This window comes from Lagopus leucura, unplaced genomic scaffold, assembly GCF_019238085.1.
Source record: "Lagopus leucura isolate 7727_CA_CO unplaced genomic scaffold, USGS_WTPT01 Super-Scaffold_760, whole genome shotgun sequence".
Classification (NCBI taxonomy): domain Eukaryota; kingdom Metazoa; phylum Chordata; class Aves; order Galliformes; family Phasianidae; genus Lagopus; species Lagopus leucura.
The window spans coordinates 1012243-1026697 of record NW_024962257.1 but is presented as its reverse complement, the minus strand read 5'-3'; the positions used below and the strand labels follow the sequence as shown (position 1 = coordinate 1026697).

General features: G+C 45.3%; 1 protein-coding gene across 1 annotated transcript in view; it reads right to left on the bottom strand.

Moving 5' to 3' along the window:
• Positions 1-13851, bottom strand: part of LMTK2 (lemur tyrosine kinase 2) — a 35013-nt gene extending 21162 nt beyond the window's left edge. Inside the window, exons 1-6 of the mRNA XM_042864473.1 lie at positions 13725-13851; positions 4991-5115; positions 3977-4121; positions 2713-2786; positions 2145-2263; positions 717-804 (exon numbers count right to left, since the gene is read on the bottom strand). Coding sequence (XP_042720407.1) covers positions 717-804; positions 2145-2263; positions 2713-2786; positions 3977-4121; positions 4991-5115; positions 13725-13851 — 678 coding nt within the window. The remainder of the gene's footprint in view (positions 1-716; positions 805-2144; positions 2264-2712; positions 2787-3976; positions 4122-4990; positions 5116-13724) is intronic.
• Positions 13852-14455: the final 604 nt, after the last annotated feature.

The window sequence follows — 14455 nt, the reverse complement described above, 5'->3', positions numbered from 1 at the left end:
GCGAGGTAGATGCCAACGTTGGGAAGGAAGGGAAAGAAAAGGACAAGAAAGTAGGAATGCAAGTGAAAAGAACATAGTAGCAGAAAGGATCAGTAAGAGCTCAGGATGACACTGAAAACTCCAACTACTGGAGTACAGTCGTTACAGATTCTGGAAATCAACACAACATCCAATTTTAGCTGCATGGCACAAGTAAAATTTGGGCACTCTGGAGGGGGAAAAGGCAGGAGGAAGGAAATCCTTCCAGTTTCTTCAATTAATATTTGCTTAGGAGTCATATTTATGGCATGTTAAAGTTTCACAGACAGCAAACAAAATTTAGTACATAAGCTTAGGACGTGACTGAGCATGTGTGTGACACTGGACTGCAATAGGAAGTGTTGTTCTACGACCTCCTTTCACCTCCAGGCTCCCTGTTACATGACACAGGTAGGCACAAGAGACTAATAAACTCGTCAGCAAAGAAAAAACAGATCAGCTAGTTCCTTCCTAAGAACATTCTGCAAGAACCCATGATTTCTATGATAAATAAAAAGAAATCTAAAAAACTGCACTTCTGCCATTTGCCCCTGAAGCAAAAAAGTGTTTTCTGAAATTCTGGTTATTTGAAAAAAATTCCCTGAAGGAAAAGTAAGAATACTTCTGTGACTAAATACATGACATAATATTTACACTAACAGAAAAACAGCAGCAGCCTTCTGTACAAGTGCACTTACCAAGTCACAGAACTCAAAAACCAGGAGATAAGGAATGGCTTCCACACATTGCCCAATACACTGGAGAACATTTGGATGCTGAAGAATGCTGCAGTGAAAACACAGTTGAAGTCAGAAAGGCTACAGTATTCATTATTTTCAGTATAACATAACACACTGAAACCTCAACTGCAAGTTTCAATACAGAACTGGAGGCAGCATGAACAGAAGGTGCAAGCATCCAAAGACAGATTCTCTTTGCACCTTTATATCCACTCTGTACTGTGGCAGCAAATCACTGAAAGAGGCTGAAATGTGCAGGATAGCAAAACCACAAAACCAACACTGCCACAAACAAGTCACTCCTCTGCTCCCACCCCCAGCATTCCCTCATACTAAAACTAAATGTTCATGCACTATGCTTAAGGAACTGATCTGGCTAAAAGCTAAACCTTTCTGTTAGCCAGGGTAGTTCCCAGACAGATCAGTTTCCTCTTCTAACTTTCATAAAAAGCACTCGTGCCAATGCAGCAGAAGGCATGAGATTTCATCTTCTGACAGCTGCCAACAATTTAAGCCCAAATGCAAACTAACTAGGGCAAGAGAAAGAACTGAGAGAAGAAAGCTCTCCATCACCCTCATTTGTAGCACATTTAGGCAAGATAAGCCACACCTTAAGGAATGCATGATACTCCTTTCTCTATTCCACTCATCCACAGAGCTCTCTGGAGGACTCTCGTCATTTCCAAAACATAAGAAGAGAAATTACCCTCCCTTTAGCATGCACCAAACTCCTCTCTAGTAGGTAAAGACTCAATTTCAGGAAGCAAATCGTACAGAAATCTTCCAACCATAACACACAAGGAAGAGAACACCAAGCACTACTATTCTGTTAGCATTTTCTTTCAGACTAACCATTCCTGAGCTGTGGAGTACTACTGGACAGAAGTTAATGCCATTCTGAGTGCTTTATTTCTGCACTGCAAGCTTTGGGAGCAGAATTCGTTTTAGCACTATGCTGTATTTAATTTTTTTGAATATGGAAACTTCAAAAACTTTATGTACACATGGTAACACAACACACTGCCAGTTCTACCTCTAACAGGAAATCCAAGCACAAGACTTAAAGCTCAGTTCTTAGAAGCAAGTACTTAGACATAGGGTTGGTTTGCAACACCAGGATTTTTCTGAACAGCTGCAGCAGAATATCTGATAAACCAACGTGTTTTCCAGTCATGAACAAATAACTACCAACCATTTAAGCAAAGAACTCATTATCTAAGCAAACTCAAATCTTGTTCATTTTGGATCACTTGTATTTCACACCTTAGAGACAAGAATTTAATTTGTAAGAAAGGGCAAGCAGAGAAATAAAACTTAAGAACCTGTGTAACTCATAAGCAGTAGCATGAAGTGCTTGTGGTAACCAAGTTACAGAATATTACTTACTAGTATGGCTCTCCACTTCTTAAAAACTGCTCTTGCTCCTTGAGACCCGCACTTGCTTTTAGCTCCTTCACTATCACTCGTGCCACACTACTGCCTGTGTAGATTTCTCCAAGCAGAACCTGAAAAATTATAATCACTGTGCCTTTAATCAGAGGCCAAAAAAATGAGTTTCTCTACAAAAAGAAACAAGAGCTAAAAACATATTGCAACACAGATTTTCTGGCTTGTCAATGCATGTAGATGTCCATACTTCATAAATCCTGACAACTCATTACCCATTCATTTTCAGAAGACACCCTTTCTTGCGAAGAGCATTTATTTACTTAAGACTTTTTCTGGAAAGCATTGGCAGTAACAGAATGCATGAATTCAATTCGATGGAAGTGAGATCTGTAGATACTAAATGGCTTTGTAAGAAGCTACGGGTAAATTAAAGCAGTAATAATCACAGCTAAAAAGTACGTGCAAGCAAACCTCATTTCTTATGCTATTACTTTGAAGGAAATACACTAGTCTAGTTACTTTGGACTATAATTCTAACTGCAGTACAATATTAGAAACTTCTCACCTTTCCAAACCAGCCATTTCCAATTTCCTGGATGTAGTTTAGACTCTGACGTGCAACTTGAGACTTTGATCCATCTGTCATACACAACAGAGAAAGGTTAGACACACCAAACCACTCAGATTGTCAGTTATCCAACAGTGGAGGAAACAATACAAGCTCTTACAATATTTATTCCCAATGATACGCACACTTTCAGGCTGAGCACCAAAACAGACACAGGCAAGAGTGAAGGTAACGTTGTGACAGTAGTGCTGGGGAGAAACTTCTCAGCTTCTAAACCACTTGCACTACAGAACCCCACTGCCACCACAGACTATCCTTACACACACACACCTTTCTAACACGTTCAGTAAGAAAGTTGAATTGCAATCCCAACATCATAGACCATAGCTGGGCAAAGCAAATAACCCACCCAGAAAGGTTACCTATGGAAACAGAATAAAAACTAAAACACTCACTGCTTCTACATTTGAACAGTTAAGTTAGGGTGACCGTTTTAAGAGAATAGGTTAGACTGCTTTATTCTTCAGCCCAGCTGCCCTACTTACAGCTATCATCTGGAAGGAGGACACTTTCTGACTAAAAATAATGTACATAAAGAACAGAGGCAGAGGACAGAGAACAAGGCAAAAAATCCTGGCAGAGGATGGACAGCAACAATGGCAGACTGTACCATAGAAGAGATTCAGCAGTATTTACCTCTCTGCTAATTAGCTAGAAATACCAATAAAGAGACTTAGTCTCTTTTTCCTTTTTTAAACAGAAATTGTCTTAAGGAATACATTCCCAAAATTGTTTCACATAAGCAAAATAAAATGTCCTCTTAGCATTACCACATCTACAGCATGAGAAGCTCACAGTGACACTAAGAAAGTGATGCAGCCCACACAGTAGCACTGCTGTCAAGTAAGAGATTTACTCTTGCTTCCATTTAAGGCTAATGGATAAAATCCAATGACAACTCAGCCATGAAGAGAACTACTACAGAGCAGTAGTAACATCCCAGAGCAACTTCAACCCCTGATGTGACACGTAAAGCAAGGAGTCTAAGCTGATTCAAGCCACACTCATTCTGTTCAGCCACCCTGCAAAGCACCCGCTCCAAGGTAAAGCACAGAGATTTCATCCTATACCCCAGATAAATTTACTCAGTTCACATCTGTAACAGTCAAACCTGTACAGCAGGAAGTCGAGCACAATCAGCTACACAGTGTTACAGAATAAATTCCCTACTTCTCTTTTCTCAGTGTAAAATTTATCTTACCTGCACGAGATGGAAACTGGGATGGAGTTGGTAAAGCAATACTGGGAACTGAAAGAGTAAAAACTTCTGCTGGAGACTGAACAGACGGAGTATCTTCTGCTGGGGGCGCGAAATCTATTTCATCATCAAAGTTATCTTCAAATTCCTGAAATAAAAATCTCAGTAATTAAGCTTACATTTGGCTTAAAGTTAGCATTGCATTTCTTCTGGTTTCCTATCTGAACCCACAAACCAGACTACAACAAAGTAACCGGCTGCAGGTGAAAACAAACTAGGACCCAATTCAAAGGGCTTCATTTTAAGGACAATAATCTGGTAACATGAAAAGGAACCTAAAAACCTGAAAAACTGTAAATCACCAACGTTTAAAGGAATTGCACTGCCTCTGAACACACAGTGCCAAGGAGGCTCACATCATTACTAAGTGACAAGCCTTTTTTTTTTTATTATTTCCTTTTCTTACTTTCGATTTATTACTGACTTAAAGACAACACTTGATGCTTACATTTCTTTATCAAAAATAACTTAGGTTTTTCAGGGCTTTTCCTTATTCACTTTTTTCCATATATACATTTTAAGATATATTTCTAGAAAAAGAGCCACACAAATTTATGAACACCAGTAACTGATGTTCCAGAAGAAACTGCTCTCTGCTAATAAATTCAGTATGTTTACTACACTGGATATGCATCTTCAATATCACCTGAGAGGAATATCTTAAACCCTATCACCAGACTAAAAGTAAATTAAAAGAAAAAACAAGCCCAAAAAGGGTTCTTTGTAGTAAAACTGTCTCAAGCCTACACTTTCACTATTGATCCTAATAGACAGTAATGATATTGACAAGGCCGGGACGCTGACTGCAGCACAGACTGAGTGCTCATACAGTCACAGCACTATGCCCAGTGTTCAGACAGCTGGATATTCAGAAGAGAACACATACAGTGAGGCAGAAAACACCAGAATGCAGCTGCCAATATCATGTGCATGAACATTTCTAACTTGAAGTCCTACCTTGAAATCAATCTCTGGGTCTTTGCAGCAGGAGACACAGTTTGCAAGCAGTACCACCAGGACTACCAGAGCACAGACAGACAGAATGGCAAAAGATGAGGAAACTTCAGCTGCCGCTCCTTGTCCTGGAAACAAGCACGTATGTAGTATTACAGAAGTACCTCTGGGGTCAGAAGGTGCTGCTCCCAAATATCCTACCCACCTGCCACGGGTTTCAGCTTAGCTCTGTGGAAAGGATGAACGAAAAAGCAAAGGGAAGGGGCCAACCCTCCTGTGCACAGCTGCACACAGCTCGGCCGCCTGCCCAGCACACAGACGGCACAAAGATCACCTTTGAATGAGATGGTTCATTAAGACGGAAGGCACCCAAGCTTCCAAGAATGCAGGGAAAACATTCATACACAACACTTAAAAAAAAAGCTTTAATGTAAAAAAAATGCTAATTATCATGGGCAAGTTCCTGCAACACTTATAGAATAGCATTTTATGACTCACACAACTCAGTGCTGCTTACCAAGAATTACAGAATCCATCTCTATTTGGATAAGCTTTGAAGGCACTGTTATAGTCATTAAGAAGTGGTTTTTTTTAATTTGCACTTTTTAAAAAGATGAATGCAAAATTAAATATGAAATGATGACAACCTATAATTGAAGTAATTTATTTTTTTATAAGTGAAGCTATTTTAATGTCTTGCATAAATACATATTCAATGATGGGAGTAACTGGTTGAGCACAGGCAGCACAGTTTGACACAGTGCTGAATGATCTGCAGTCAAACCTGGTACCTGTGCAAGTAGATGAAGACACAGAAAAAGCAGCAATGATAATTGATGCAGGCACCCTCAGGATCAGGCATAGGCATGAGAACACACCTCAGTACCAACCAGCAAGCTTCGGAAGGGGAGGGAATAAGGCTTTCATACCAAGCCCAACTCAAAGCAATGTGTATAGCTCAGGATTCTGGATACCTTCAGTCGACTTTCTTCATAGGACAGCAGACTCATCTGCCAAACACGGCAACTAAGCCAACAAGTTGGTTTCTTGCCTGCTTTAATTCATTCTTTGCCCAGATCCGCAGCAAACCCCCAACCCCTCCCCCAGGCACAGCAGCACCAGCCCACAGGAGCAGGACAGGACCAGCAGCACTGCCTGCCTGCAGCAGGGACAGCCCTGCCCTTCTTCCCTCACCAGTTACCAGAAGTCACTGAGCACAAGCCTGGCCTCTCCCAAATTTGCTTCAGTGGGATTCATCAATTAAAGTCTCACATCTTCATGAAACTGGGCTTTAAGTAAAGAAGTGACAGCACCACACCGCACATTTCTAAGCTTGGGGGACAAACAAGTTGTACATGACAAACATCACAGAGCACACTGACAAAAGACACTCACTGCCAGGAGAAAGGCAGAGCACACCACACATGAAGCATCTTAGGGCACAGCCAACTTCAAGGCAGCATCTGATTTTCAGCTTTCAGCACAGTAGTTGCTATGCGACCAGAGCCCCGCTGCAGAAGGCAGAGGCTCTCCTCTCAGGAGCAGCCGCGGCAATGGCAGCTCTCACTGATCACTGCAGCTATTCCCAGCACCAATCCAGATGACAGCACTCGCTGACACTGACTCTTCAACACCACCAAACTACATCAGGAACCACGATGTTACTTTACGACTCCAAGTCAGAGCAGAGCACCTTTACAGCACCAAGGAATGACCGTCAGTGCTCTGCTCCCCTGCTACCTCCATGGCACCTGTTAAACGACACCACACTTACTTGTGCTATTCATAGATACTAATGCAACCAGATTAAACATACAAACCTCACTACATCAGTGTTGTATTACAAGCATGAGTTCAAAAGCTCCCCTTTTCCTAAATAATGCTGTCATTCTCTTCTGTGCTAGCTATTAGCTTGTAAAGGGCCGGGTGGGAGTGGAGAACGCTTCCCAAGTCACATTCAGAATGCCATCTTTTCCCACTAAGGGTCTTTCCTACATCTGCTCACTCTGTGACGTCTGCAGGGCTGCTGCACAAAACCAACACGGACAACCCAGCCTAGGAAGGCCCAGAGGTGAAGGTCTAAGACTAAAACAAAGGCCTGCTGCAAACAATCCTACACGCACCCATTGTGCAACCCAGTCAGGATGACACCATAAATGCTCAACATGCATTACAACTCCTTTATTTCACCAAAAAAACTTCATCTGCTAATTTCATCAGGACCTGCATTCCATTCATCCCAACTTTTTCTGCTATGCTCCATTTAACAGCCAAGCCAAACAACAGCACTGTCTTTGAGAAGGTTTCAGCAGACATTTGTACAGCGCTCAGCCATGCGATGCCACATTACAGTGGACTTTACAATGAATCAGAATTGCATCAAATCACCACTAATCCTCAATTGAAACACAACAAGAGCAAACAAAAGTTTTGAAGGACTGTTACTTACATTTCAGACCGCTTTTTGAAAGGTAACAAGGTAAATCTTAGGAGGGGAGGCACTTAACAGGCCTCCTTTTTCCAATCAGCCATTCCATTTGAATGGCCATTACCAATACAGCAGGAAGGAACATTCCCAAGACTCAGATGGCTTTCATTGACTTGATGCCCTCAGCACAATGCCAGCACCTTCAGGAAATCTAAAACTGCTTGCAAATGTCTGAATTAATTCAGATGATTCCTTCATTGAGCAAACTGCAAAGAACTGACGCACACAACCCCCCTTGCAGAGTATTAGGCAGGCTCCCACCTGACATATGGACATCTTGGCTTTCAGATTTTCAGTGTGTTGCCATTCAAAGAAAAGCCAAAAGTTTGAAAGCAATAAAAATGACACTGAACAAAAAGTGGAGAATTCTACTACCTGAAGGGAGTTATTTCAAAATCCTCCTCCTCTCGGCATGCTGTTATTATCCTTGTCTCAGATAAGGCAAAGTCTGCATAGCTAACCAAAGTAACCTTTGCTATGGATGACATGACAAACACCTCTTTAGACAGAAACACTTTATCACCTGATTTTCTTTTCCCTTCCTCCTTATACCTGCAGAAAATGCCAATAGCCACCCAGGAAAAGGAGCTCTTACCAACCTCAGGAGCACCACGCAAAGTACTGACACACACACTTGTGCTTTGTCTTTCTGAAGACAAGAGGCAGCAATTAGTTGTTTGTCAGAAAGGAATTCCTGCCTAAACCTGAATTGCCTTCCATGGCCTCAATCAGTCTCACACTTTGTCAAAAATAAGAGGACAAAAAATTCATCAGTAGTGGAAAAAAAAACCGCACACAAGTTATTCAGCTACTTACTGGATCCTTATAGACAGGAATTGAAACGCTTCAACCCCCTCAACTGAACTCAGCCATGACAATCCCAGTTCTCACCCTACAACATTATAGGTCCTCCATGGGAGGAGCAGGCAGGGTGAAAGCCTGGGACACGTGCACAGCCACTGCTTTGGAAAAACCACCAGCTCTTCTCCACATCAGCTCATCTCCAGAGACAAGGACAACAAAGACAGCAAACGGCAACTTTCTGCTGACCTGTTCCCAGGAGACAAACCAAATCTTTGCCCTCCCTCCTAAAGCCCCACAAACAGAAGCCAGTTTCACAGCTACAGGTGTTCTGTGGACACGTAACCCTGACATCATCATGTCCTGTGCATGCATTCAAGAAGAATTATCGGCTGCTTCATTTCACAACTGGGTATGTACCAGCAATTCTTGGCAAACAATCTCAATCCTCCTATTTGTCCCTAAAAAGACTAGAAGCCTCTCTTACAACCTATATCAATGTTTTTTCTAACCATTCTATCCCATGCCCCTCCTAAATACTTCTACACTGTGCTTCAAGTGAGCTTCTTTAGCTGCTCACATTCACTGTGAAGTCAGGACTGGCAGAGGTTACACATCCCAAGGCAGGAGCATCTGCAGTAACACTGGATTCCCACAAAATCCAGCATCCTCCAAATACCACGGCTCCAATCTCCACCTTCTTCTCAACACCTGCCCTGCCCACCTCAGCACTGCCGATCAGGCATCAAGTTTAAAACCACGAGCTCAGGGCCAGCTTTACCCTGCTGTCCTTAATCCATTGCCCAACAAGTCCTCCCTGATGTCAAAGAACTGCCCACAAAACAGCACACTGCTCCAATTTAATAAGGATTAGCTAAGGGCTGGGAATGGCTGGGAAGTGGTCAGAGAACAAGACTGGTTTGAAGTTGCAGTGTTAAAGTTTCCAACCTGCAGAAGGCAAGATCTTCAGGTGAAAAACAGATCAGTTCAATCATAGCATATGCTGTGCTTTCATGGTAATGTGTCTGGAAAATCTGGGTAACTAATTATACTGCAAAGGTAATACACGGATGTTAAGTGTATATATATATATATATACACACACATATGTACACATTTATATTTACACTACTGCCGCTAGATGTTGGTTCTTACAGTTAATTCCTGTCCAATACAGTGCAATCTCACGTGCTACACCTTCCCTTCAATTGAGGCTGCAGATTCGTTCTTTTTTTTTCCCCAAACCAAAGCAGACCACAATCATTTAAAGCATGAGAAGATTACCTATCATGGTATCTCAAATCATCAGAAGTACCTGTAGCATGAAACCAAAATATCAGTATCTCTTCCTCCCACCACTTATAGGTACATAAACTAATACACTGCTTTTGAAGAGACAAATTAATTATGCAAGGAATTTATACACGCAACCTTCATTGGTGGTATTTTTGGGAACCTTGATCTTGCAGCTGATGCTGTAAGCTCTCAAGTAAGACTTGGGTAAGGTACACAGGAAAGAAGGCAAGCACCAGCATTTTGCCCCAAGAGCTCCTTCACCCCAATTTCTCATTCCCATTCACAGCTGAAGAATCTCTAGGAAGAAGAACAGCCCATGGGATAAAAGTCTGATCTGTGAGAACAGGATCTGCTCTGCTGAAAGCCAATACCTGAAAGTCTACTATCCAACTTTCCTACCACTCTCATAACAGAGAAATCTCAGGGTACAAAAGTAACCCTGAAACACTTCACACTGCTGCTGAATCACTGCAGCACCTCTAAGGAAACTTCTCTGAGAGCAGCGTTGGAGAACGTGCCGCTTTGGACCAGCACCTCACCCCAGAACCAAATACAGAATACAGCTCCCTGAGACGTCCCGCTTCCTCACCACTCTGCCCAAGCAGTGCCAGGCCCAACACCTCCTTACTACAAGTTATGCTTAAACTACACAGGCAGGCTGCAACAGCTCTCATGACACGCTTCCAACAGCTCCAACTATAAAGCTGTGTCTTTTATAACTGCCGTACAACAAAAACACAACAACAGAAGTGACAAACCTATTGCAAATTGTATCCAGCACCATATCAAGCTCCAGATACAAGGCATGCACACTAAACAGCTAGGCAGGTCCAAAGCCAAACCCCAAACACCTCTGGCGCTCCACACACTGTACATCTACTGCAGAAATAGTTCGAATGAGATCAGAGAACAAAGGAGCCCTCTAGGAGGACTGCGTTAGCTGTAGCCAACTGTGGACCCTTACAGGCAGAGAAAGCAGACCCCGCTCTCGTTGTTGTGAGAACAACGCCTCACACGGGACATTCCTGCAGGCCAAGAGTCAGGGCTGGCTTCTCACTTCACAAACAGTCACAAAGTCATAGGGAGAAACAAAAGAGAAAAGGCAACCTAGCAGCTCTAGCTGGACAATTAGTAGGTACTTGGATCAGAAGTTAGAACAAGAGATAAAGGGATAGGTAAACATATTTAATTCTTGAAAGCAAGAAGAAAGGTGAAATGACAGACCACTCCCAAGAAAACTGCATCATGATTAAAACCCCTGTACAAGCAAGACTTTTCTCAGCTTCAAGTGATCTGACTCTCTACTTTGCATATGATTCGAAATTTGCTTCTGTCTGCATGCACGGCAGTCACACACACTGCGTGCAATACCAAACCACAGGCTACAAACAGAAGCAGGCCTCGCTCTGACAGAACTCCCAGTAAACATCAAGCCAAAGCAGCTCAAAAGCAACAATTTTCCCAAGACTAGGAACTAGAGAACTCAGGCACCAGCCCTGCTGCCTCCGTCCAGCTGAGCAGACTGCAATCATCACAAATGTAAAACTGAACACACCTGTGAAAAATGCTACCACCTATTCAAGTTATACGGGAAAATAAGAATAGTTTTGAGCCCCCGTTCCTTTGCATTTGCAAGGACTTCATACAGCAGAGACGACAGAAGCGCCTCCTCTGACATTAACATACATACCCTTGATTCCAACTCCCAGGTTTCTGGAGAGGCAGCTGAATTAAGGTCAAGTATGAAAATCCAAGTCAAAAAGAGAGAGAGAGAGCACCTGAATTAGAATGCAAAGCTTTAGTGCAGCAAAGCAGAAGTGTCAGATTATGATGCAGTATGTTTGTCTGCAAAAATTACCGCTGAAGAGCATTTCTCAAATACCCTTCCTTCAGCCACACAATGCTAAAAGTGATAATCATCTTGGCCTGATGCACTCGGGTAGCACACCTAATGCTCCACAGGCTCAGAACAGCTGAAGTACTTCATTCTCCCAGTTGCTCTAACCTGGAGCAGGTCAGGTCGTGTGGTCCCTCAGAGGTGGGAGTCAGCTAGACCTGTCCTCAGCTCTCACCTCTAGCAGGTCAGCCCTCATATTCACAACAGTCACAGCACATCCCAGTACCCTCCCTTCCCATTCAGTGAATAAATTAAGTCCCTCTGTTTCTAGCTAGCAGCATCTTCAACATCTTGCTTTTCCTATTTTCTACAGTAATTGCTATGGACCACACCAGGGGAACAATAAAAGCCTTCCTTCCTCTACCACCTCTTTTTTTTTTTCTAGCACATTTGGAAATACAGCCTCAAACATGAGAGACAAATATAGAACACACCATCAGGGCACACCTTCATCTGCAAACACTGTGAAGCCATACTTAAAAGCATGAGCTGCATCATTCATCTTGATGAAGACACTGGGAACACGACAATTCCACAGACTCTGTCTGCTGCAATTCCACAGTAGTTCCACAAAATGGAACGTTTTTGAACAAGGAATTCAAGCCAGTCTTGCTAGAACCTGCCATTGCCATCCTGCTTCCTAACTGCCTTCTCAAAAGAGAAATCTCTTCATTATGGGCATATGCCAGGAACCGTTCCACAGAGGTCACTACAAGCACCTCACACACACCTCCTTTCCTCCTTTTTCTGCTGACCACCATCTCTCCAGCACAGTGCTCAAGGCTGGACAGATCAAAATGATTCTCCACCATCAGAGAAGCAGCCCTTCCTGCAAGGTGCACAACTGGGAGATTGTGAAATAACTCCAAAACCCATTACTTATTAAGAAAAGCCCATTCAATTATTCCTAACTTTACAACTCTCATGCATGAGGCTGTGTGCAGTGGTGAGCTGAAAGAGCTGCCAAGGCCTAAAAGCAGAGTCCATAATTTATTCCAAAAGTCACCAATGACCGCCAGTCTCAACATAGGAAATCAAAACAATTTCCCGTGGGATACACAAGGGAAAAAGTCACAATAAGCAAAGGCTGTTTCAAAAGAGCGATTTGCTTAGCATGACTTTCCATTCTGACAGGTCAGGTTTGTGACAGCATCACAAAAGTTACCTCCACATCTCTGAGCTTTGTAGGATACATGGCGTAGTTTTGATAGCAGAGGAACTTTCATTAAAAAAAAAAAAAAAAAAAGCTGGGTCACTTTGAGAACACTTGGTGCCCACACTGACACCTGCCTTGAAACAGAAAAGCTAACAACATTTCAGGAAAGGAACAGACATCAAAAAGGAAAAGATTGCCGCCCAGAACTCCGCCGTCCTAACTCATGGCCTGATGATAAGTCAGCGTCACTGGGAAATTTTTCACATATTTCATAAATGAGAAAACTGTCACCAAGCCTCAAAGAAAATACAAGTTTGACCAAGGGCTTCCCAGTGCTTTCATTTTTCCCAGAACTTTACTGTAGAAGGACCAACCTCAAGGAAGGCTGACAGAAGCAGTAACTCATGAACAACTCTGAAGTTTCCACGGGAAGAAAATAAATGGGGAAAAACGTAGGTCCAAAGCAAAGCAACTGTGGGATCCACACCCTGTTTTGCTACTTCCCGTGGCACAGCAGCCAAAGCGCTGAGCTTCACTGCTCCCCCTCGCACTTACTGCCATGCCTGCCCTGCTGCTCCGTGCTGCACCACCACAACCGAACCTCAGCGCAAACCTGAGCCGAGCTCAGCAGAATTCCCAATACAATTTTATGTTCCGAAGCACCAATAGAGCACAAAGAAATAACTGAGGCGACTGCTACCTATCAGAACGAACAAACCTTCCTGCGGCAATCGGTGAGATCGGGAGAACACAGCGGCCGTGCGCGTCTTAAGATGAACAGGAAGATACGGGCCCGAAGGCGGCCAGCATTACCAAACGCAGAGCCGAGCAGCCGGGACCGCATTCCCACCGAGGAAAGCGCCGCCCGCGGCCCGGGCACGGAGCCCCGCTGCGACTCACGGGCGGAACGGGGGAAAGTACACCGAGATCGCACGGCTCACACAGCCGGCCGCTATAGAAGAGCCGCGCGGTGCAGAACGAGCGATCCCGGGAGCCGCAGCCGCCCGAAGCAGGGCAGCGCGGCCACGGCCACGGCACGGCCGCGCCCCGCAGCCCCCGCGCCCGGGCCGCCCCCGCCGCGAAGCCTCCCGCGCCTCACCTGCGCCCGCCGGCGGAAGCGGGGCGGCCCCGCCGCTCCCCAGGAGCAGCGACAGCAGGACGGCGAGCCCGGCCGGGCCGACCCCCCGCCTCCGGGCCGCCGGGCCGAGCCCCTCGTGCCGCCGCATGTCCTCCGCCGCCGGCCCGCGGCTCAGCGCCGATCGAGGGGCTGGAGGCTCTCAGCGTCTCCGAGGAGCTCCTGCGGCAGCCGCTGTCCCCCACCTCCACGGCGCGGCCCCCCGCGGCATCGGCGTCCGCACTCCACTCACACGGCCCCTCCGGCCGTCGCCGCCGCCGCCATCTTCCGGGCTACCTGACCGAGAGGGGCGGGCGCTTCGCCGACCGACGGCCGGCCGCGCCAATCGACGCGCGCGACGCGCTTGGGGGGCGGGACCGCTGGTCGGGACGGAGCCGATCCGAGATTGACGTCCAGATCAGCCAATCGCGCCGTACGGGTCGAGTCGGGCCGGGCGCGGGCTGCGGCGCAAGAACGGTGCGGAGCGCTCGGCAATCGACGCGCACGAGCGACGCCGAGGGGGGGCGGGGCTTGCCACGGACTGAAGGAGCCCCGCACCAATCGGCCGGCAGCGCGGGCCCGGGGGCGGGGCAGCGGGAGGAGGCTGTCTGAGCCGTGCGCGGGACGGAGTGCGGCGCTGCCGGGTTGGCTGTGCGGGGTGCCGTGCGTCCGACGCGAGGACGCTGGCTGCGTTACCCAATGACCTGCATTTTCTG